We start from the raw sequence: 23,530 nt of genomic DNA on the forward strand, positions 1-23,530 counted from the left end.
ATCCGAAGACGATATTTCAAGTTTTTCAAATCTAGATAATCGTCTTCAATTTTTTGCGATGGGAAATCAATTTTCTTACGGCAACATATGCTACTGCCATTGATAGCTTTGGAATAAGCAAAGCAGATTGCCATAGCGCGGATCAGAAAATAGATAGCCATGTCCTGCTTCTCATCATAACTTACCTTAATTTCATCGCCAGGTTTTGCCTTGTATCAACTTCAATTAAAAGCTCTTCGTGCATTTAAACAAAGCAAAATAAAGATAAAAAAGATAAATAAACATAAGAGATAAATCGCATGTCCATCAACGCAAGAACGGAGATGCACAAAATCAATCTGCATTTTTACAAGCTGGAGCTTCGCCATTAATGGCAGAATGCCAGCAAGGTGCCATTGCGAACGTTTTCATTATATCAAAACGAAACAAAGCCAGCATGATAGGTTAAGGACAATAAGAGAACATTGAACACAAAAAGCTAGAAAAAAGACAAGCGAACTAAATTTTGATCAGAGGGCAAGTCATTTCTCACCAACGTTTATTTGTGTCGATTTCAATCATCGGACACATTCACACATGTATTTAATAACAAAACATTAGTTTATAATCCAGTATTTTTTTCTTATTTAGAAACAACAACACGATAGTAGTCTTCAGATATCTTTATTATCACTACAGTTACACTAGATATTACAATTCATACATCAGACTAATAAGAGCACTGTACAAAATAAAGAAATACAGATACAGAACCATTTTATACATGTATCGCGGTTTCATTAAAACAACAAAACATGCAGAGAGATGGCAAATGTAAGCAAGTGCCCATCTAATAAAGTGTTAAGTATCGAGTGAATTTAACGTTTCTCTTATATAAAATAAAAAACGTAGTGTTTATGAAGGAATAACACTTTTAGTTTGAGTAAATACTACAAAAGTATTCCTTTTATTTCAATTTAGTTGAATATTTGTATTCCTATGATCATCTATTGAATGCATCCTGACAAAAATATATCTAATTGACGTTTCTCTTACGGTCGAACGACGTTTTTACTTATTGTGGAGGATAGCAATGCTGTGATAACAAAATGATAGGTAATTCAAAATATTAATCATTTTCAACAACGTCTAATTGTCATATTGGGAAGAGCGCGAGAAAAAAATAATAAAACGTTAGCATGTAAAAGAATTCCGAAGTGAGCAGAGAAAACCTATCGACCAACATTTAGGAAACGGTAACTGCCCTACATTAGGGTTTAATTCGCATAGTGATGACATATATCACAACACATACAAATGAACGTTGAAAATTTTGTAATTTAGTCCTTTAAAACTTAAACTAGGCATAATAAGATAATGTTTGTATACTCTGTATTTGCATATCGCAGAGTTATCTACCCTTGCGGGTAAGCATTGTTTGTTACGTTATGTGTTAATGAGTGTCATATTTTGGCAGTGAAAATGACGTTATGTTTGCTCAGAAAGTAAGGACGTCATATTAACGCATATCCGCAAGGGAGATAACTGTAAGATGCAAATAAGGAATGTTCCTTTTTCGTCTATCATGAAATATGGTACAAGTGAAATGAGTGGCGACAGGTATGTTGTAGTAGAGTGTTGTCCACTTACCAGGGGTCGTAGTAGTTGTTGTAGTGGTGGTGGTGGTTGTAGTTGTGGTAGTTGTTGTAGTTGTTGGTGCTGCACAACACAGATAGTTATACTCAAAGACATTTATAATTGGCAAGCGCAGAATATTTGATAAAGAAGGATTTCCTTATTCTAAATAAAGGGAGAAATGTGTTTAATATTTAGGAGAAGCGAAACGTAAGCAGTTTGTATAATAAAAAAAATATACTCAGGAGTAATTAAATACAGAAAGAACGTATAAAGTTAAAAATTTTGTTGGGTGAAAGACGGGTTAATTTTGAAAATTGATTATTGATGTGTTTAGCTCGAGATACTCTGGCCCAGACTTAGACATTATGACAGATACAATATCAGGTTTAGGTGTAAACCAGACATCTATTTGACATAATGTCTTATGTCTGGTGCCAGGACCAGAGTATCTCGGGCTAGGATTTGTTACTTTGTTGAATGAATGTAGATGCATTTTAATTAATGAATAGAAATTATGTATCCGTAAATTTATTTGTTTTGGGTAATTGTATTCAGGCAGACGTGTTAACAGGACATATTTTCCCCAGTGTTAATTCTACAACGATAATGACTTTACTATACCTGTATAGTAGGTCTTGTATAATGTCTTGTATAATGGTATGGACAGGTGTAAATTTACGTTTTATTTTTCAAGAAAATTTTAAATAATAAATAATAGAAATCTTACATATCAACTTAAAAATAGATACATTGTTCAAGACAAAAGAGGTAAAGAAGTGAAATCAATCGAAACAGAAGACAGAAGATGAACAGAAACAAAAGATAGGAAACTAAAGAGATAACAAATTATTACCAAATACAAAAAAACACACAATGTAGACTCTTCGACAACAACGATCAACAATTTTACAACACATCTAGACATGTATAATATATGCATCGTCTGGAATTGTGCATCACTGCTTTATCAAACTTCAGTTGGTTTTGTTTAAAAGATTTTATGTCCTATAAACAGCCAGGGTCATTTTAGGACGGTCCATGTGTGTAACGAGTTGCATGTTTGAATGTCTGTATGTTTTGGGAGGCTGTGGTATATTCGTGTTCCTTTGTTCTAAAAAACCCACCACTTACAGAATAGTCACAACTCAAGATACACATTGAATGATGGAATTAAACGTCTCTTCTATTGTATACGCATTTAAGAACAATATATTTTTTATCACAAAACATGAGTATTTCTTCAACAATACACCAGCACACTTACAATGTCATTTGGAACATAACAAGAACTCTACACAACGGAACTTAGAACGGAAAATGACACACGCACGCCCACATAATACATGTAGAACGACTTACGTAAGGTGGCACATGCCGATCGCCCAATTTGAGATTCTATTGTTGACAGTGCTTTGAAAGTAGGTACAGTAAAGGCGAGATCTGGTTCTGACGCAATTTCGCTCAATTCTGTTTTGTCCACACCAGCTCCGATACCAATAGCAATGACCTTGGTGTCGGTGTTATGAAGTGCGTTAGCCTCGACTTCAGTATTGTTTCTGTCTGTCGACTGGCCGTCGGTTAGCACGACGAGGATATTGTTCGCCTCTGGACGATCCCCGGAGGTATTGGTGAAGCTGTGTTCACGGACGTATTGGAGAGCCTGGTCCGTCAGAGTGTTACCGGGGAGGAATGTGATGTTTCTGATGGCCTCAAGGATATCAGTTACATTTTCATACTCGTTTAAGTCAAACGCATTGTGGACGTTAGACTCGAAGGATAGAGCGCCGATCTGAACGCCGTCCGGGCCAAGTTTTGGCACATATTTGGTAACGAAGTTGCTTACAAAATTCTTTTGAATATCAAAATTTTGATTTCCCTCACTGTTGGAGGAATCCAGCAAGAAAACTATGTCGGCCACACGGTTGAAGCAGGCTGGGAAATAGATAAAATAACAAGGTCCAAAGCAATCGTCCACATGTCAAATTAGACACAATCAAACAACCAGGATGCCAACCAAGTATCAAGAGCTGTGGCAGCGGAACAACAGAACCAGACATTCACACAGAAAGCATGAAAAAGCACAAGCTGAAGATGTCGTTGTATGGGAGGAAAGGAATCGAGGAACCGGATTTTATCAACCATCTATTTTAACGTTACGTGAAAGCTTAGGACAAACCTGTAAGAAGCCGGTATGTGCAATCTCCGTGTAAAAATGCAAGAAGCCGATTTGCAAGATGTTTGCATTGATATTTCAAGCAAGCAGTAGAGACAACAAACATAGACAACATGTACAAGGCATCACAAAAGCAATACTTCAAACATATTAGCCTGTTACAATAGAAAACCACTTGTTGATTTCTATGTTTGTTCTCTTGTTTTCCTAATGACTAAATCACAATACATTTAAGATCTAACAAGGCATGATATGAAGTTGTCTAAACGAAAGGGCTTTGCTTTCATTACAATTAAGCTCAATGGAAACTAATTGTTTTTAATGACGTTTATGTACTGAAACCATTTCACTAATATCGTGATAAAAATATGTCGAAATTTCTGTGTATCGATCATCACGAAAACCTATTAATGATAATGTGTTTATTGTATTATACTGAGCTGCATCAGCGACCATATACTTTTACCACACCTAAATGTCCTTTTAAAACCATACATATACTAATCTAATCGAGGGAAACATGCAAACACTCACGTGGTTCGGTGGTAGTTGGAGTGGTAGGAGCAGGTGTGGTGGTCGGCACTGAAACGAGAAGGAAAAATATTCAGACAAGCTGATAGAAAAAAGTAGGGAATTCTAGAAACTAAAAGGAAATTAATTTTGCTGACAGAAAAATGTCAATGTACAGAATTCTTGAAACAAGAAAAATGTCGATATAGAGAATTCTAGAAACGATAGTGAAAATAAATATCATTTACAGAGAAATGTCGATGTAGAGAATTCTAGAAACGAGAAGGAAAATAAATTTCATTAACAGAGAAATGTCGATGTAGAGAATTCTAGAAACGAGAAGGAAAATAAATTTCATTAACAGAGAAATGTCGATGTAGAGAATTCTAGAAACGAGAAGGAAAATAAATTCCATTGACAGAAAAATGTCGATATAGAGAATTCTTAATACAAGAAAATACATTTTTTGACAGACAAAATGTCGATGTAGAAATTCTAGAAACGAGAGGAAAATAAATTCTAGAACAAAGAAATAAATTCCGAGAAGGAAAATAAATCCATTGACAGAAAAATGTCGATATAGAGAATTCTTAATACAAGAAAATACATTTTTTGACAGACAGACAAAAATGTCGATGTTAACAATTCTGCAAAGAAATAGATATTCGCGTTGTATTTTTTTTCTCAGACTGTTACTTCACTTAAATCTCTGGAAATATTTATCCTTGCGAACACATTAATTATTTTATATTGTAAATGCAAAGCACAAAATTTGCCATACTACGGACAGTGAAAGCTGACTTTACGAAAAACAACCACGTTTACACTTTTTATATGTAACTTTGCACTTTAACGATGATAAATGTAAATAAGATTTCTCGAAAGTAAAATAAATAGTTGATAGTGTATAGATATTTAGACTTCATATATTTTGGAGTAATAGAGTATAGTCATAGGCTAAAAATGTGGGAATCTACTTTCGTGAAAAAATATGGATATTATGTTTTTTAGTAGCATATCTGTGCATATCAAACTTGAACTATGCTGGCGAAGGATACAAACAATCGCCGCTTTTGAAATAATTGGCATAGGCCTACATATTTAGTTATGTTTTTCTTTCCGGAATCTGCAATATATACTCAGGAACCTGCAGAATAATACTGAATAATTCATAAATCGAGAATAATTTCGACATTCCATGTGCACAGTAGGCCTACCTCAGTACGACACTAGGCTGGCTGTATACTGAAAGCGTCACAAACAAAAGTGACACAAACATCCATCCAACATTTAGAGCGAAATCTCCTTGATCATCTCTGCATTATCATTGAGATAATCACTTATAGGCCTAAGTTATGCCGATAAATTGATTGTAGAGTGAGAATCGGTACGAACCACTCCATTTGTTTATAATTGCAGTCGAGAAAACGTTTGAATTGTTACGTTTGACTTTCACTGCGTCATCAACTTTCAAACTGGCATAGGGGAAGCAACAAAAGAATTTAATTTAATTTGAAGTTTTAAAACGATTTGAGATAAATTAACACACAAAAAATAACAAATTATGTATGGTTTTACGGTACTGAAATGGTATATTTAGTGGCAGAGAATGTTTGTAAATTTTGAAGCGATGGCGAGAGCCGCCATATTGCACCATAATACATGTAAAATTTACTGGCCCCCCTATAAAGTGTTAGGGGGTCACCACGTGACGGCTCTCCGCCAATCATTTGGGAACATTTCTGTCCCAGGTGCGATAAAAGGTGTTATTATGCAGTACTTACCGACGATAACACAAGCCTTAGCGGAGATGGCCTTCTCTATTCCTGACAGAGCATCGAAGTCGGGCACTGTGAAGGCATTGGAAGGTTCGGAAGCAATGGCAGACAATTCAACGGCGTCGATATCAGCACCAATACCGATGGTGATGACCTTGGTAGAGGTATTGTGGAGCATTTCGGCTTCGTCCATGGTTAGGTTCCTGTCCGTTGAGTGACCATCGGTTAGTACGACCAGAATGTTATCCACATTCTCACGGTCACCAGAAGAGTTGCTGAAGCTGACGGTCCTGACAAAATTCAGGGCTTTTTCTGTCAGCGTGTTACCAGCAATGAAGGAAATGTTCTTGATGGCGTTTAAAAGGTCTGTTTTATTTTCGTATGTGTCTAGGTTAAACTGGTTGTGGATGTCAGACTCGAATGTTACTACACTCATCTGAATGTCATCAGGACCAATGGTTAGTGAGTTTGCGAACGTTGATACGAAATCTTTTTGTTTTTCGAAATTGGCTGCTCCTTCGCTATTTGAAGAATCTAAGAGGAAAACAATATCGGCTTGCCGAATGTAGCATCCTGCAAAGACAAACCAAATGCCGTGTTATAGTTTACAACATATAAGAACCAATATTGTATGAACAGAATTCGCAGTCACTATGGATATAAAATGGGTCTGAATTCAACAACTCGATGTCCGCTGATACATAGCTTACCGCAAGACAGTTTAATACTGGTTTTTGAAGCGCAATATACTTAAATAAATAGTGAAAGGTTCGGGATTAAGACAGTGGTTCGTGTTAAATATAATATTCGAGATAAACGAGGTCTATTTAAGAATGGTCCACTGTATACTAGTACCGTATGTATACAACGATCAATTGGCAACTAGCGCTTAATATCTTTTGAGAAGTGACGTTTATTTAAGACGTATGGCGTTTTAGAAGCCTTTGGAGTGTGTTATGTGTTGAACATTAATGCGTGTGATAGTTTCAGCAGAAGCGCAATACCAACCAAATAAAAAAGCGGATCGGAGAAAATGTATGTCTTTAAACATTTAGAAAATGTTATATTAGCATCATTCAATAATATTGTATTAACTTGGAATTATAACACCGCTAGCTGAAATATTTTTGTCATGGCGGGATTTTTTACTTTTAGTATTTCAATAAATCATAACAAACAACGCATTAATCATCACTACCGGTTTCAAATGACGAGTTTCAGGAGGCAATTAGGATTGCTATAAATATATTTTTTATGTTTGTGGTGGAAGCGGTTTATGATGCAAGTACGCTGTATTATACCTCCATAACATAATATTTTTACTCAAGTTAACCCTTATACTCCAATCTAATGCCATGAAATTTAAAAGTTTTTGAGGATTGATTATTTTTTCAATGAAAATATTGCGTCATTGTTTTAGAATTGAGCTAATACAAGATTATTTAATATTAATACATTTTCTAAACAATTCTTTAACAATGATATATGTCTTTATTGTTTAGTGAAATGAATAGATTTCTAAGTTTACGGACGCCCTAGAGGTAGTACATGAATTACAGTATTATAACAATTTATTAATTAGTTAACTAAATTATAATAATTAGAGATAACGCTTTGTTAATTGCAATTACACAAAGATAATTGAACTATTTTTTGGAAAAAACTTAAATAAAAAGTAATAATTGGAGAAAAGTTATGGAAAATATATAATTAATATTCTATCATTAAAAACTGGTTAGGAGTAAAATGTTGCAATACATTCAACTTCACCTTTCGGTGACCGAGGATAAGCATGATTTGAACAATGAATCCAGAGGAAAAGTTAAAATAAATTCGGATAGAATTAGAACTATGCACATTATGACTGACTTTATATTATGATATATAGCAGTACCACCATCTATGTTATATGGTCAATGAGAATAATAAAAAGGTAGAAATATGGGTCAATCTGATAAACTGTATTTTAAATGAGCGTTGAGTGCACGTGATTAAACTGTCGCGAAGCCGTACTTGACAATATGTCATTTACAGTCTTGGGAATATGGAAGCTTTCACCAGATGGTAGAGCCTGTACTGATAACAAGGCCACTATGTCACCACTTCGCGTGTCAAACGAGACATAGCGAGACTTAGAGTGAGTTGATAGCTGACATTTCTAGGTCAGTACGACACAGATAAAGTAGAAGTGTGCGGTGACCTACAGATTGAGGATTACCAAGACCTACTCCTTCTCAGATTGACGCCTTTTAAACATTATTTAGTTTTAACGATCAATTATACCTATGTGTCTTTGCATTAAAAGTTACTTTCTTTATAATAATATTGCTTCCGTCTTTGATTTTAAACATTTCAATTTCACGATAAATAAATCAAATTGTGCATCATTGCATTAAAAGTTAACATTTTTGATAAAGGCCAATAATTTAGCTTTCGTCTTTGATTGAAACATTTTAAATGCATAACAATTAAATGAGCCTATATTTAATTACATTAAACGTTATTGTTTCTGATAAAGGACTATTATTTTAAACATTTAAACATAATGTATGTATGTAATTTTTAAGTTGATATCGAAGAAACATATTTCATTGAAAGTTGATATTTTGGGCAATAATTTTGACATCGTCTTTGATTTTGTGATTCCATTGTTTTTATGTTATAAGTTTGAGGAAACGGAATTTTCCCAAATTAGGTTTAAATCTTCGCAGCTTGAAGGGCATTTTTACTTCTTGGCAAAGGTAACAGCAAGTATCCGTGTTATATATAAAATATTGCTTTATCTAATGTTATAAAGATGCGACGTGGATACCCATTGATTCCAAGGACAAGTTATAGGACTCTTCATTAATGACAGCTGCTGTAAATGATGTAACTTATGACAGAAGCACAAATAAATTTCGAAATATTAAATGTAACTTAAAATCAAAAGGATCTATGATAACAAACTTAAGCTATAAAACATAGTTCTCTCTATTTTCTTTCTTAAGTTTTAATGTGAAGTGTTGTGTATATGGGTGGTATGGGGGCTATCAGGTACAAAACACGTTACTTGTACTTGTAGACAACGTACAAAAGTTTCCATATGAAATTTTGTTCAAAGTAGGATAATAATGTTTGCACCAGATATATTATGGATGGAAAGAATAGTTCTCATTTCATTTGTTCATATTACACAAAAATGCATGCTTTTAACTTAAGATATAATATTTTCAAAAAATGTTACATTATCCATCAATGAGTGAAACACCTTTCCTGCTAAACTTTAGATATCATATTTCAATCTACCGAAAAAATGTTGCATTATTCATTAAGGGAGAAAACACCCTCCTTTCCAGTTCTCTTCTTACTTTGGCTTCATCTTTATCAAATTTCAGTTTCCAATAATCCTTCGTATAATATAAATGTCCTAGGGATCCAAAGCGGCCTATGATGTAATTTTATTCAAATCAATCACATGCTGAATTAAGATACAGGCACTTCCCTAAATATGTTGAATCTTGATGATTTGTACTAGGGGCAAATTATAAATCAAGATCGACCATTGACAAATACTAAATTAGGATCATTTTCCATAATCAGAAATTAAGAACATAAATGCATAATTATCCTAGCTAGACAAATGTTAAAATATGATGGTATTCCAACCTTAGAAAAACGCTAAATTCAGATAGTTGCAAACCTTGAACAAACACATGCAAAAAGTTAAGATGATATTCATGCTTGCATTTGATTATTAATTCGTCATTATGGGATAAATTATTTATTCTCGGGTGAATATTGAAGTATGGATAATTCTTTGATTAAGGTGATATTCTTACCTGGGACGACTGTTGTTTCTTGGGCTGCAGACAGGCTTATCACTACTAAACACACAAAGGACAGGAGAGGAGCCATGATGACCATATGAGACGGGACTGGAACTAACTCTGGTAACTACGTGCTGGTGTCGTCTGCTTTTCTGTCCGCTGACATTTATCAGGATCCTTATCTAGTATGCGACTTTCTCTGATGGGTCAGGTGCGCAAGATAAGTCACATACGTCAATATAAGTCGGCGGTATATTGGACAACGTGTTGCAATAACGTAAATTGTGGTCTAGGTTCTGTTTGATATTACGACGGATAGGAAATAGTACCAAGGACAAAAAGCAAACCTAGTGACCCATTGAGATGTTATGTTTTAGATAGTCTCTTCCAGTGACTCTTTTTTAGACCTTTTGTGAATATTGAATGTTGTTTGGTATTTTTCTATATTTCAACATAACTTATAACATATATGGTGTACAGCCAACGGTGACAGAAAACGATGTTATGTTGTGGATTTATCGTTCCGGAAAACACTTTTTAACTGTATTTATTGACCTGGGACGCTTTTATGGATTACGAATGTTTTGTTTTCGTTTCAACAAATATAATTGGTGCATTTGTAATTGTACAGTTGTCAATAGTGACCCAATGATATGTTATGTAGTAGATACATATATTCTGGACAGCTTGAATTAGCTCATTAAAAGTTATGTAGTAGATTATTTTTAGAGAGCTGGAAAACTTCGACCAGATACGTTTTAGGTAATATTAATGTAAAAATATACAAATATCGACAATACAAAAATTCCACCGACACAATCTCAATTGATTGAGAAGAGAACAAATGAAAAGAATAAACTCTTAGAAGGAAAAGTTAAAGGGAAAGCGTCATTATCGACAAACTTACTTCACAACATATTTCAAAAACTCCAATCATGCAATTCAATTAAAGAGGATAGTTTCACTTCCCTACATATGTACATATTAAACATATAATATTCTAGAAATATGGTAATCATTAAAACATGCGTCGTCACTTGATTTAATATTTCAGTCAAATAATAAATTGATGTTTCTAAAACATGCTTTATCAATATGTATGTGGTAATTCATGATGACAAATTAAGAGTTGTGTTTAGGTTGTGACTTTATTAAGAAACTAACAATGCTTAAATACATAATTTGAAATACGGAAGAATTTGAATTTAAATACGATTTAGCTTTAATCAAATGGTGGTTATACCTCTTTCTTCAAAACTGTTTCAATGTTTAAAGTGGAGAATTAATCTGCAAACTAATTCTGAAACTTGATGGAGTTTTGAAAATTAGGATAAATCGTCTAATCATTTATAGTCATAAAACTGCTGTGTGATCCATGGCATGCCTTGTAAAAACGACTTCACGTCAGATAGTCCTATGACAAGGTCACCGTGTAGAATTGGTTCACCTACTGCTGTCAAACGTCTGGATATATATACATGTGTATTTCGATTTTAGGTCGTGAAGACTCGAGATCATCTGGCTCATGTCATTTCCGGTGGAGATGAATTCGTTATTTGGTACAGTGTAATCCTTGATTAATTTTATATGCATACGTATTGTGTGAGTCCTATGTATAACTATGTCTGTCCATTCCATTCTCTCATACGCGAACTTCGACAAAATGTATTTGTAGACTTCTTAGGTGATCGTAAATGCTAACTGGATTTTGTCTTTTCTGTTATTATTTTCGTAATATATCCCTCAACACCATCTCATTTTTGGTATGTTGCTCTTGTCGGACGTACTGCACCCATATAGGGACGACTGATTTGCCTGATGTCAGCACATGTATCTTTGTCAACATACTCCAGTGAGATAGCACAATTATGTTATAATATCACAAGGAGACACAATATGATCATACCATACAACCGAAATACTCACTCACACATACACACGATCACATACACCCTCACACACTCATCCCATTACAATCACACACACACACACATACCCTCTCACACACAAGCACATATACACTGTCACATAAAAGGAAGCCTCATCTTAATTGACCTGAATTAAGACAAATTAATTAATGAACCAGCAATTAAAGATATTACATTGCCCTCTAAACCACATAAGTTCATCTGAAGACTAAAACAGTAGTTTTATTTTGTCAACTAGCAACAGATACCAAAAATACGAAACAATGTCACAAGTGTATCTATAAGTCTTATACTATGATGAGTAATCTGATTGGTATAACTGTTTTACTTAAATGTCATGTTGTAGTATCTGAAAATGCCTGTATTATCAACATAAAGCATCGGCAATCTAAAAGAATAACTTAAAGATTGCCCACGGCCGACATGGCATAGACAATATTTATCATTTGGACAATTCTTGATGTTTAATCGTGTATACATATGTTGATTAGCTCAAAAATACAAATAACATAATTTGATTCGCTCTTATTATCTACACAATACCTCAATCCATAGAGGCGTTATTGCCATGGGATGCAATTGATAGTTTTAAATAGTTTCATTCTGACGTAAAATAAGACGCTCAAACTATTCAATGTTGTTAATAGTGTAAAGTAAGTAAGGTTTGTTACTGAAGAAATATACTAATTCGTTTACTCCGATGATTAGTAGATACAAATTACCATTTGTCGGCGATGTAACACTTTAATAATGTTGCTATTTCACGGTGTTGTTTACTGTTATGTCCATATACATATGGTAGTACTACATGTACCTGCACGACTCTGTACCTGTTCACCCAAGTCTGTGGTCAATTGACACAAGACGTCGGTCGTATGTGGTCACTAGAAATGTTTACATTATGATAATGTCATGATATTGATAAAACTCTTTATTTCATGACCATAGTACGTCATGGTTCACTTCTTCTCGTGTATTCCATTATTCTCTTATATTAATTATCATTCCAATGTCAACACGGTTAAGATATTTTCATTTCATTTCAGAATATTTTATTGTAAGATGTTAAGGACAATCGAATTTGGACAACAGACAACACGCCTATACACTCCTTCTCCTTAAACATTAACAGTACATACAAATCATTATATCAATATATATAAACATGAATAAATGTCGATAACTATTTTATCAAATGATGACTATACCCCTAAAACATCAAGCTGGACAATAATAAAAATCATAGCGTGCAAAAGTGCCCTAGTTGATATTATTATATATACATTGTATATATAAATTACATGATATTCAAAATCTATTGGTATCTCTGACAAAGTACTGAACGTTATTCAATATATCTTTATTAATATCGTGTTTTTCAGAGCAATGTAAAAATGTTTATATTGTCAGTGGTATACCATTATAAACTTCCAAAATATAATTAAATATATACAGATATTCTTTAAGGTTTGGGGTGGTTTTGACAAAAATAGAGATATTTTTCATAACATATTTGAAACATATCCATATTTTACAGTTAAGTACAACATGAATATTAATAAGAGTATTGATATTATATGTATATATTAAATAAAAATTTTTATTTCCTTTTATTGTTATTGTCATTACAGCATGCGAGCAATAAAAATAGACACATATGTGGGATTGTGGAAACATATAAGTTTCAACAAAAGTATAACAATCGACGAAGTCTGTGTTATTTATATATTTACATTCCTACATATGTATATACTGTACCTTAGTAACACAAGAGTCTGTTATCGCAGAAAAGGGTGTTGAAAATGTAAAAGGAGAAACGTCAACAAGCCAGACAAATGCAAATAATTATGGTTTGTGGAAATGCCGATGCGGAATATATGCCAACGATGTTCATCGTCACAGAGGAAATCAGCAGCATCATTAATGGTAATATTACAAGCGTCACACCCTGGCACAAAATGGACATACCCGGAGGATGGTGGGACCAATGACCTCATTGGATTCAGGAGGTCTTTTTGAAGTCATACGGCGGGGAAAGGCCGCAGCTCCTACTATTGGACGGACAATCGTCCCACGAGACGTTGGTATTGCTACAGTTGGCGAGGGAACACGAAACATGCGTAGTATGCTAACCACTAGAAACTTATACATGTAATTATATTTACATATCCGTTTTTTCTTTGTTATATAACCTTACTAAGTGGGTGATCGTTTACACTTGTGTAAACGAAATCGGTTTCCAAGCAAGATTACATATACCGGAACACTGACTTCCGCAAGTAGTCTTAGTGCGCAGATTTGGACTGTATTGTTTCTGGGTTTTTTTAATTCTTCAATTAATCAATTTGAAGGTAACGAATATATTTCAGAAATAAAAAATATTTTATACATATTGCATCAATGGAATGAAAACGATAGTTTTGTTGTGGAACTATATTTTGTTTACTCTCTAAACTTTACAAAATTTCCTACAAAATTAGAACCAGCTGTTCCAGGATTACATCAATTAATTGGTTATACTATTAATCATATAGCGTTAAAGAAATAGTCAGTTGAAATATAAATATAAGGAATAGTTTTTACGTTTTGTTGTTTACTGATGTGTAAACTGCATTTGTTGGACAGATAATTTAACGCTAACGCACGTCATTTCAAATATCTGTCCAACAAATGCAGTTTGCACGCCAGTAAACAAAAACAAAATCATTCTTTAAAACCGGTTTCTAAATTTAATCTATTCAACGATAATCAAACTTTTGCAATTTCTTTGATATGTTGCAGAGGAATAGGTGTAGTTAAATACTGTTTCAAACAAAATTCACCACAAATATATTTGTATAAAGAACACTTAGGTGACGAATTGATAAATTCTAAGCAATATGCATGGTAATATCAATGAAGATGCCGTTGTTTAAAATTGAAAATAAATTATTTTAATTATTATATTTAACATATAATATTGAATTTTATTTCTGAATGTTGGATTCAAAATGATTACTCTCTAGAAATTGGTTTTAATTCTTTTTTCATACCTAGAACCTAGACGCCTTACGTACAAGGAGCGGATATGTATTTTGATCAATTCAAAATTGATATATTATGTTTCTTTATATGAGGTTATTTCTTACTCTGTAGTATGGGTAAAAATATCCAAAACGTTGACAGGTAAAGAAAATTATATATCATTCTTGCATATGTTTAATGCCTCCCATTGGCTCTCAATATTACAATCAATATAACTGCATATTGTTTTCTATGAATGAGAATCAAGTATAAGTAAATATACCCAGGACAGTGACATTATTCGGCAATTTTAACAGTCGCACTGTCATGTTGTAACTGTACATGTATATTGCATTCTCTTTATGATATATGTATTGTATACGTCATGCTGAAATTTACGTTCAATATATGTCTGACTGATAGGCCGAATGGCCGAAAGTAATACAAGAATTGAATCGAAGTTAGATATGATATCAGTCATCAACCGGTAGATAGAAACATTAAAAAGAAGTAGGTTATCATTACCAAAACGACTCAGAGTTAATGTTAGCGATATAATGTTAGATCGAACCAGAAGTAACAAACACAAAACGGTTCTGGGTGAATGACGGTAACGCACTATAGGTCGGAAAGACAAAAAATGGATAAAACAACTGTGCGAAAACAAAATGTGATATGTTCGAAATTTGATTAAAACAATTATCATGTATAGCAGAATGCAGGATACAGGTTATGTTCCAGTGCTAAAAACAATTAGTGGGATTACGCCTTAAAAATGTAACCGAACATACCGCCAGCTGCAGAAATCCATCTTACAGGTGAGGATCATTGTGTAGTTTCAGTAAAAGAGATCAACGATGAGGATATGTATTATTTAGTGGGAAATGTGAAACAAAAGGTCATCTGCAAGGATCATTGGAAATGCAGATTTCATAAGAGTATGGGGGAAATACAAATCAATATATAACCTTACCAAAATTGTTATCATAGCTTGTTACATTGTCAGGAAATCGGCAATAAATATAATATCAGGTCCGGGGATCGGGTATGAGATCTAGAGCGGGAACGGCGTACACGAGATCACCTCCACCCTTTAATTAGATAAGGACCTCATTCGTAACATTTCGGAAAAGTTTCCGTGCATTGTCGTCATTGTCGGAACACTACGCATCTATGTGGTGAGTACACGAGATAAAGCTTGTTTTATTGATAAATCAATATCATTTTTCTCATTATATTGGAATATTAGTACCTTACACGTAAATTGTAAGTTACATGTATATTATCTAGCCATATTGTAGATTTCTTTTAGAAATTTAGAAAGAAAAGCAATAAATATTTTCAAACCCAGAAGAGAGTAGTGAGACTATAAAAACCGAAAGTAGGGAATTTCGTACATCTGGGTGTACATCTGAGTTGCCTCCCTATGGCTAATACTCGATAATGAAGCTTTATACATGTATGTACATGCTCCACTAATATGATATCGGTCTCCTAGCTAGTCGCTTTCATTATTTTACAGGTATGTATATTTCCAAAGCTTATAAACAAGGATTTCTCATTTACGTCCCTGTTAAAAACATTATAATTATCTAGTCATCAAGACTTTTGCTTTAGATAGATACAATTATAAGCACAACATTTAAGCTGATATATATCAATTAAATTATTAAATTTATTTTGGATCTAGGTAAAAATAAATAATACATTGTAATAAAATAATCAAACTTGTGATATATATTTCAAATACTATATTTACAATTTAATGAATAAATTCATTTAAAATGGGTGAACAAGCGTAAAATGGTATGCCAGTTAATTCAACTTAAAATCATGTACAGTATACATAGTTGCATGGGTCATGAAATAAAATCTACAGCTTTATTGCAAATATCTCATGGGTTACGAATATGATGTCTATCAAAAAGCTCCAATTAAATATATCAGGATGGGGAGATACATAATATAGTTATAATTATAATGTCCATCAGAGGAAAAAATTATAGAATATCTATAGATTGAGATCAATACATACATGGTAGCTAGTGATGTCTTTTGGTAGGATAATACTTATTTTATGGCCATAACAAATATTTGGGGGATACTTGTAATATCTAGGGGGATGCGTATTTGATGGTCGTCGAAAAGGTATCAAGGGGGAGATAAGTATAATATCTAGAGAGGGTACTTGTTTGATAGCCATTCTATGTCTTTCTGTGGTAATCTATTAAATATAATTGATATGCATCGTTGACGTTCTTTATGTTTATGCAGGTTTAGACGAAAACATACCAGCAGAGGTTAGTTCACAATTACAAATAACACTGTAGAAATGCAAAATGAAAGTGTAGACCATGTACAACGATACGGTTTCACTAAGTATGAACATATTTCATTGCACTGTAGGCGTAATAGTTTAAATGATTTTGGCAGTGTGTACTAGCTACCGAATTTAATTTTGAACTCTTGATTATTTGCACATATGTAATTAGGACCTTTGCATCGTAAGTATCATAAATCTCACAATATTGCTAACTTATATGGTGGTGAATAACATATAAAAGGTCTGATTTGATCGTTAGTATGAAAATAAAACACATATAACATTAAAGTGAACTTTTCTCCCCTGGGAAATTTTCTTGATGAATAACATACATGCATGTATTAGCAGATCTCGCTTGCAAGAATCTCTTTAAACTAATGATTTTTTTGTGTGCCTATATTTCACTTCTTAGGTGTACTTGAACATAACTCGGTTGATATAAAGTGTTCATGCCTCCGCCTTAACCTTAGATATCACTGTTGACTCGTAGATTATTGTGTTGTGTTTTTGGCAAAATTACAATAATATGTACATGTTTTATCCATATGCTTCAGTACATATTTCTGTCACCAAATAACCATGCCATTATGCTTACTAGTGTTTACGGCATATAGCAGGAGCGTTATTTTGACCTGATTTGACTTTACATAGACATATACATCGAGTCTTTTTTGACCTTGTCAGGAACATAGCGGCTTAATTTTTTTTATTTTAAAAATTTTGACAATGGGCAGTAGAACTCAAACAAACAAACAAAAATTTTTAGAATACATGGACATGTTAATTGGGTTATTTTCCTACTGTGGATCTTGTTTTTTTTCTAAAATTGAATTTGGCTATTTGCCAGCTTTTTCAAAGCTTTAAGCCTAGGTCCCAAGATAGACTAGTGTAAAATAACTTGTGTATGTTGTACTTTATGAATAATTATACTTACAATCAGATACATTAGGAAAACAATATTAATACATTCGATTGTATTTTCTTTGCAGATCAGTTTTATCATATATGAGAAATAAAGGAGAAAAGTTTATAGGAAAGAAAGAGACAATTCAGGACAGAGAAACGTTAAATAATTCTTAAATGAAAATGGATGATGTGGATAAAAAAAAGCTAACTTCAAACCGAAGTTTTCTGGTTGAAAATATATCTAACACAATGAAAGTAGTAGACAAACTGATGGAAGAAGATATCATAAACGATGCAATGAAACAGAAAATCCAGGTTTGTACATTCAAAGATCGGCAGCCCTAAGAATGGACTTTTTTCCATGTAAAATTTCCAAACCTTCTTTATCAGTTCAATTTGAACACTCCCAACTTCAAATTGTTTTACACGGAAAAAGTGAGTTTATTACACAAGCGTTTACAGTAAGTGAAAAATATATCGTATTTGTCATAATTACTATGCTCCACAATTTCTCAAAGGAGATAATATAATTATACAGACAAGCAAATGTAATTTTTCCGTAGCTAGAGTATGTACGGTACCAATAAATTCAGCAGTAACATCATTAGAATTTAATAGTTTAAGTGGACATGCTGATAATTTAAAAAAAAAATATTGTAATATAAATAAAAACAAATTTCCATGTCCGAGGAACAAACTACAATTACTTAGTATCGCAAATATTGTAATATCATTGTATTTTTTCCTAGATAGTTGTCCGTTCTTCATCATTTTTGTCCAATAAAGTGAATTTGTTTGTTTGATACAATTGAGCATAACAACATCATATAACCTTTATAAGACATTAAAACCGCTATGCTAATGTTTTGAAAATCAAATTCACTCAAAAGAATTATGCCGATATTCAATGAAGAACTAGTTACAAAATTTAAGCTAGCATGATCTTTTCTTGGTGAAGCATATTATATTATGTTAGTCGTCAGAATAATAAGAACAATAGTCACTTCACGGTGGCCAAGTGGTTAGGATCGCCTGACATATAACCACAGGCCCTTCACCTCTGGGTGCGAGTTTGAATCCCATGTGGAGCAGTTGCTAGGTATTGATCACTGGTCGGTGATTTTTTTCCACATGATTTGATTTTCCTCCATCATCAAGCCTGACACGTCCTTAAATGGTTCTGGCTGTTAATAGGACGTTAACTTAATCAACTAAAACCAAACAATAGTCGCCAGCTAGGGTCATACCACAAGGATAAAACACCCTTCAATATAAACCTGGGTGTAGATATGTAGTGTAGATGTAGGGCCATACAGCTAGAATAAATAAACATTTGTATGAACCTGTGTGTAGGACATATTCATATTATGTGTTTATTGCATACTTGTATGTAGGAAAAGCGATAATTTTTAATATGACTGTACAAGAATATTGATTCAATATGTTCTTGTGTATTCATAAACGGTTCCAGAACCCATCGAAAAGACCCATTATACATTATTTTGCTACTCTAAATCATGTTCTTTCTCTTTTTATAACATCAAAATTGTAACTGCCGGTAGTTTTAGATACTTTTATAACATTGTTTTATGACGATTGCATATCACATCAAATCTGCAGGCTAAAGAAACCGCTGATGAGAAAAACAGGGAACTGCTAGATATTCTTGGAAGACGCGGACCTAAGGCATTTGAGGCATTCCGGAGAGCTTTGGTAGAAACAGATCAGGCCTTTGTGGCAGATGAAATAAGTTCTGGTGCAGGAAAGAAATAATAGAAATAGAGACTTGTGGGAACGCGTACGTCCAGTGGAAAGGGGATGGAATCACCTGTGAAAGAAAACCATCCAATCAAAGAGCCTGGCTTCGTCCTCCAGGAGAGTGAGATTGAATACTGATTATTATTCTGTTATAATTTAATTTCGTATCGTACACTAATGTCTATTGGTTTGAAGTTTGAGGTTATTTTTCCATAGACAGAAAGATTTATGCGTGAAGCATTATGAGTGAAACAGACAGAACTTTTCCTCGAGGAATTTTAAAAGTGGCACAGTCATAAACTGAACTATTAACTAAAATATTTAAGACCAGACATTTGTGATATCCTTACAAAGTACAATGTAATGGATTTATCCTTCGTTATATCCTTACCAAGACAAGGTTTTCATCAAAACCGATTTTGAAACTATGTATAGCACGTATTAGAAACCATGAAACTGATCAGTGGCGTGATAGAATGAACAATCAGAGTGACTTTGACAGATTCAGATACATACATAAACAAATATATCCCCATTTATTATGGATCAACGCAAAATCTACAGCAGATCTCGCTTGCGGGCGATTTGTATCTAAATTATTGACTAATCCATACCAATCTCAAGAAAAAAACATCTAAAAATATGGTAAAGTATTCAATCATCCTATCCGCCATTACGTCACACATTGTGACGTCACCGTCGGTGTCAGGGACAGATTCATTACACATGTACTTGATATATGTGGTATTGAAACCTTTTTAAAGCTCGATAATATCTCAGATGAAGACGTAACCCAACCACAGATCCTAGCGAAGACTTTGATGCAACACGCTTCATCAGAGCAGCGTCCCACGCATTCCTCGCGGCAGAGGATAAGTTCTAATTTAAATGACTGTGTAAATTGTTACTGTTTTTCTTTCGCGATAACGTAATATGTTGATTTTTTCCCATTCTCTCTTTAAAATTATAGGAAATAAACAATAAATGAATGAATGGATGGATGGACGGTTTGTTTCTTCTTTTTCTACGTATTGTGTTTACATTTGTAATTTTGATGTTTGATAATGTGATTTGTAGACTAGAAAAGTCAAAATTAATTTGAAAAATAAATGACCTTTGGCATATCATTTACAAATATTGCGAAATTAACATGGGTTTTCATTTCCTTTATTTTGCCTATTCATTGATTTTTTAGGGGTGACAATATGGCAAAACGTGATACTTATGTATAGAAATGGTCCTCGTAAATAAAGAAAATCAGTTAGTATTTGTAAAAATACAATAGGTTTTTATATTGTTCTATCGTTAGGAATAAGGACAAAAAATCAAAAGTATTAAGAGAACATTCACCCTAATATTACAGAAAACATATTTTTATGATTTTTTTTCTATTTTCGGCCAGCAAGATAGTATATTTCAAGCTCAAAGAGTAGTTCTAGAACACCCATTTTTCTATACATATTTAATATCTTCATGAAAAATGCAAGAAAATAAGACCTGATAGAAACATTCGGATACAATCTACAATTTCATGTTATAGGCCTAACGTTATAAAATAGGATAAAAATCAACAGGATTAAGAGTATATTCACCCTTGTATTACAGAAAACCCGTTTTTATGATATTTTTTTCAATTTTCGGCCAGCAAATTTGTACGGATGGTATATTTCAAGCTCAACTATCTCAAAGAGTAGTTCTAGAACACCCATTTTTCCATATGAATTTAAAATCCGCATGAATATTGCAAGAAAATAAGACCTGGTAGAAAAAAATGACATGAGTTTTCCTAAAAGGATAGAGCTACCTTAATTACATTAAAATATTGATCTAATCTGTCTTATCTGGTTATCATAATTTATTTCTATGACGCGGTCCGGTGGTAATGTTTTCTAAACTTAGCTACTTTACTAGTAACCTTTACATTATATTCAGATTTCGAGGAATACCGGGACCGCGTGTACTTTATATGTTTATGCACCACCTTGGGAAATAACTCTAAATTACATTCTACCCCGATGTTGCTCCATCACATTATGCATTTTACATAAACCACATTTTCAATGGTCATATCAAATATTTACCACGCTAACATGATGCAAACAAGCTTTAAAACTGAATGTAGTTTATTACCCAAAACTACGTCTATAATCTTAATATCTAAATAACGTAAATGCGAAAAGCTGTAAATTGAGTTATGAATTATTACCGCAGATATAAATTAGCGTCATTTGGTTGTTAAATACAAGAAATATCCTTTTACAAACTTTTGCATTGTACGAATATAAGGGCTTCAAAGACCAAATTAAACTACCGCTAAAATAAATACATTTATATTATCTCATACCTACTGGTGTAATACTGGCTGGTCTTGGGCAATACACTCGTAGAGATCGTAAGTGATCAGAACCCTTGGAGTATCAGGATGTGACTACCCATGCAATAATGACTCATGACGTCATAGCATCAACAAACTTCAAATTTTCTCGATAGAATTTATTTTTTGCTTCAGGAACTGGACTTGGATGCAGGCAAAGGGATTTGCGTTGAAAATATCATGCAATTTTCATGTATGGAGAATTGACTTGCATTAAATTTATTTGCAAATGACGGCAAAATATACACTGTAGTCGTAAAATCGCAATAAAGCGTCGAGGTATGAGAGAAAAAATACTCTTTCATATTAGGATATAAAGGATAGGCACACTCTACCATCGGGATCGAAAAATGTTGTAAAACCCTCGGCATGGCTCGGATTTTACAACATTTTGTGACCCTTGGGTAGAAGAGTCTGATATTATTTACTTATTGGTTGTAGATATGTTGTCCGTACATGACAAATGTCACTATGTATGGATATCGGGTTAAGTTGAACAGTCTCGACAAACAGTCAATGATGAAGATTTGTGATTCTTATGCAAGATCTTGCCTTTATACCTATCACGTTGATGACGTTCAAGCAGTCTCTAGATCCCTGAACCCAGAGCACGTGTACAATTATATATATATAAATTACATTATTAACAATTACCGGTATCAAACAACATCCCTCGCGAGGAAAAGTTATGTCCTCTCTGTACAAATTGTGTTGGAGATGAGTACCATTATCTATATGTATGTAATCATGAATCTGTTGTAGCATTACGAGAAATTTATATGCCAAGATACTACTTTACTAATCATAATTATCACAAAATGAAAGGAATGTTTACTATATGTAATTCAGCTCTATTAAGTAAAGTTAGTAGTTTTATTCAGAGAGTAATTAAGCTTCTTTAAACTATATAAGGAAAAATAGAATTGTTAGTTTCAATGTATTTAAATTTGTCTATTGATGACTGTGTCCATCTATTATTTCCATCTTTATTTTCATTTTTATAATTATTATTTTTGTTCCTTTTGACCTCTTGTTGCATATGTACATATGTCATGAGTGAATAAAAAATCTTGACAATTTACCGACGGACCGTCTTTCTCGGTCATACCATCAGCTTGGATAATTATATCATTAAATAATTGGTTATTTATAACTATTCACGCTTCAAAAAAGGATGAAGTCTCATTAATCAATCCTTTATTTCGTTGAACCTTACGGTTCATCAAAATTTAATTTACAATAACATAGATATTTTACACACAGACACACATATATAATACAGATAACTCCAACATGTACACGACAGCTACGCTAATGTAGTGTTGTGTAGTGTAGTGTTTCTGTGTTTCTA

At 33.2% G+C, this 23,530-nt stretch overlaps 1 protein-coding gene and 1 long non-coding RNA gene across 4 annotated transcripts in view; one reads left to right on the top strand and one right to left on the bottom strand.

Moving 5' to 3' along the window:
- LOC138311197 (collagen alpha-3(VI) chain-like) overlaps positions 1-10,056 on the bottom strand; it is a 33,464-nt gene extending 23,408 nt beyond the window's left edge. For 2 of the 3 annotated variants that reach the window (XM_069252678.1, XM_069252677.1), the window contains exons 1-3: positions 9,900-10,055; positions 6,085-6,651; positions 4,325-4,372 (exon numbers count right to left, since the gene is read on the bottom strand). In XM_069252678.1, the coding sequence (XP_069108779.1) occupies positions 4,325-4,372; positions 6,085-6,651; positions 9,900-9,984 (700 nt within the window). In that variant the 5' untranslated portion in view covers positions 9,985-10,055. Of the gene's footprint in view, positions 1-4,324; positions 4,373-6,084; positions 6,652-9,899 lie in introns of all 3 variants that reach the window. The other variant, XM_069252676.1, reaches the window with a different exon arrangement.
- A 5,858-nt stretch (positions 10,057-15,914) lies between these two features.
- On the top strand, positions 15,915-20,807 carry LOC138310673 (uncharacterized). Its single transcript, XR_011206471.1, has 3 exons — positions 15,915-15,996; positions 18,131-18,362; positions 19,668-20,807. It is a non-coding gene; the product is annotated as an uncharacterized lncRNA (long non-coding RNA).
- Positions 20,808-23,530: the final 2,723 nt, after the last annotated feature.

This window comes from Argopecten irradians, chromosome 16 (assembly GCF_041381155.1).
Source record: "Argopecten irradians isolate NY chromosome 16, Ai_NY, whole genome shotgun sequence".
NCBI classification, from domain to species: Eukaryota; Metazoa; Mollusca; class Bivalvia; order Pectinida; family Pectinidae; genus Argopecten; species Argopecten irradians.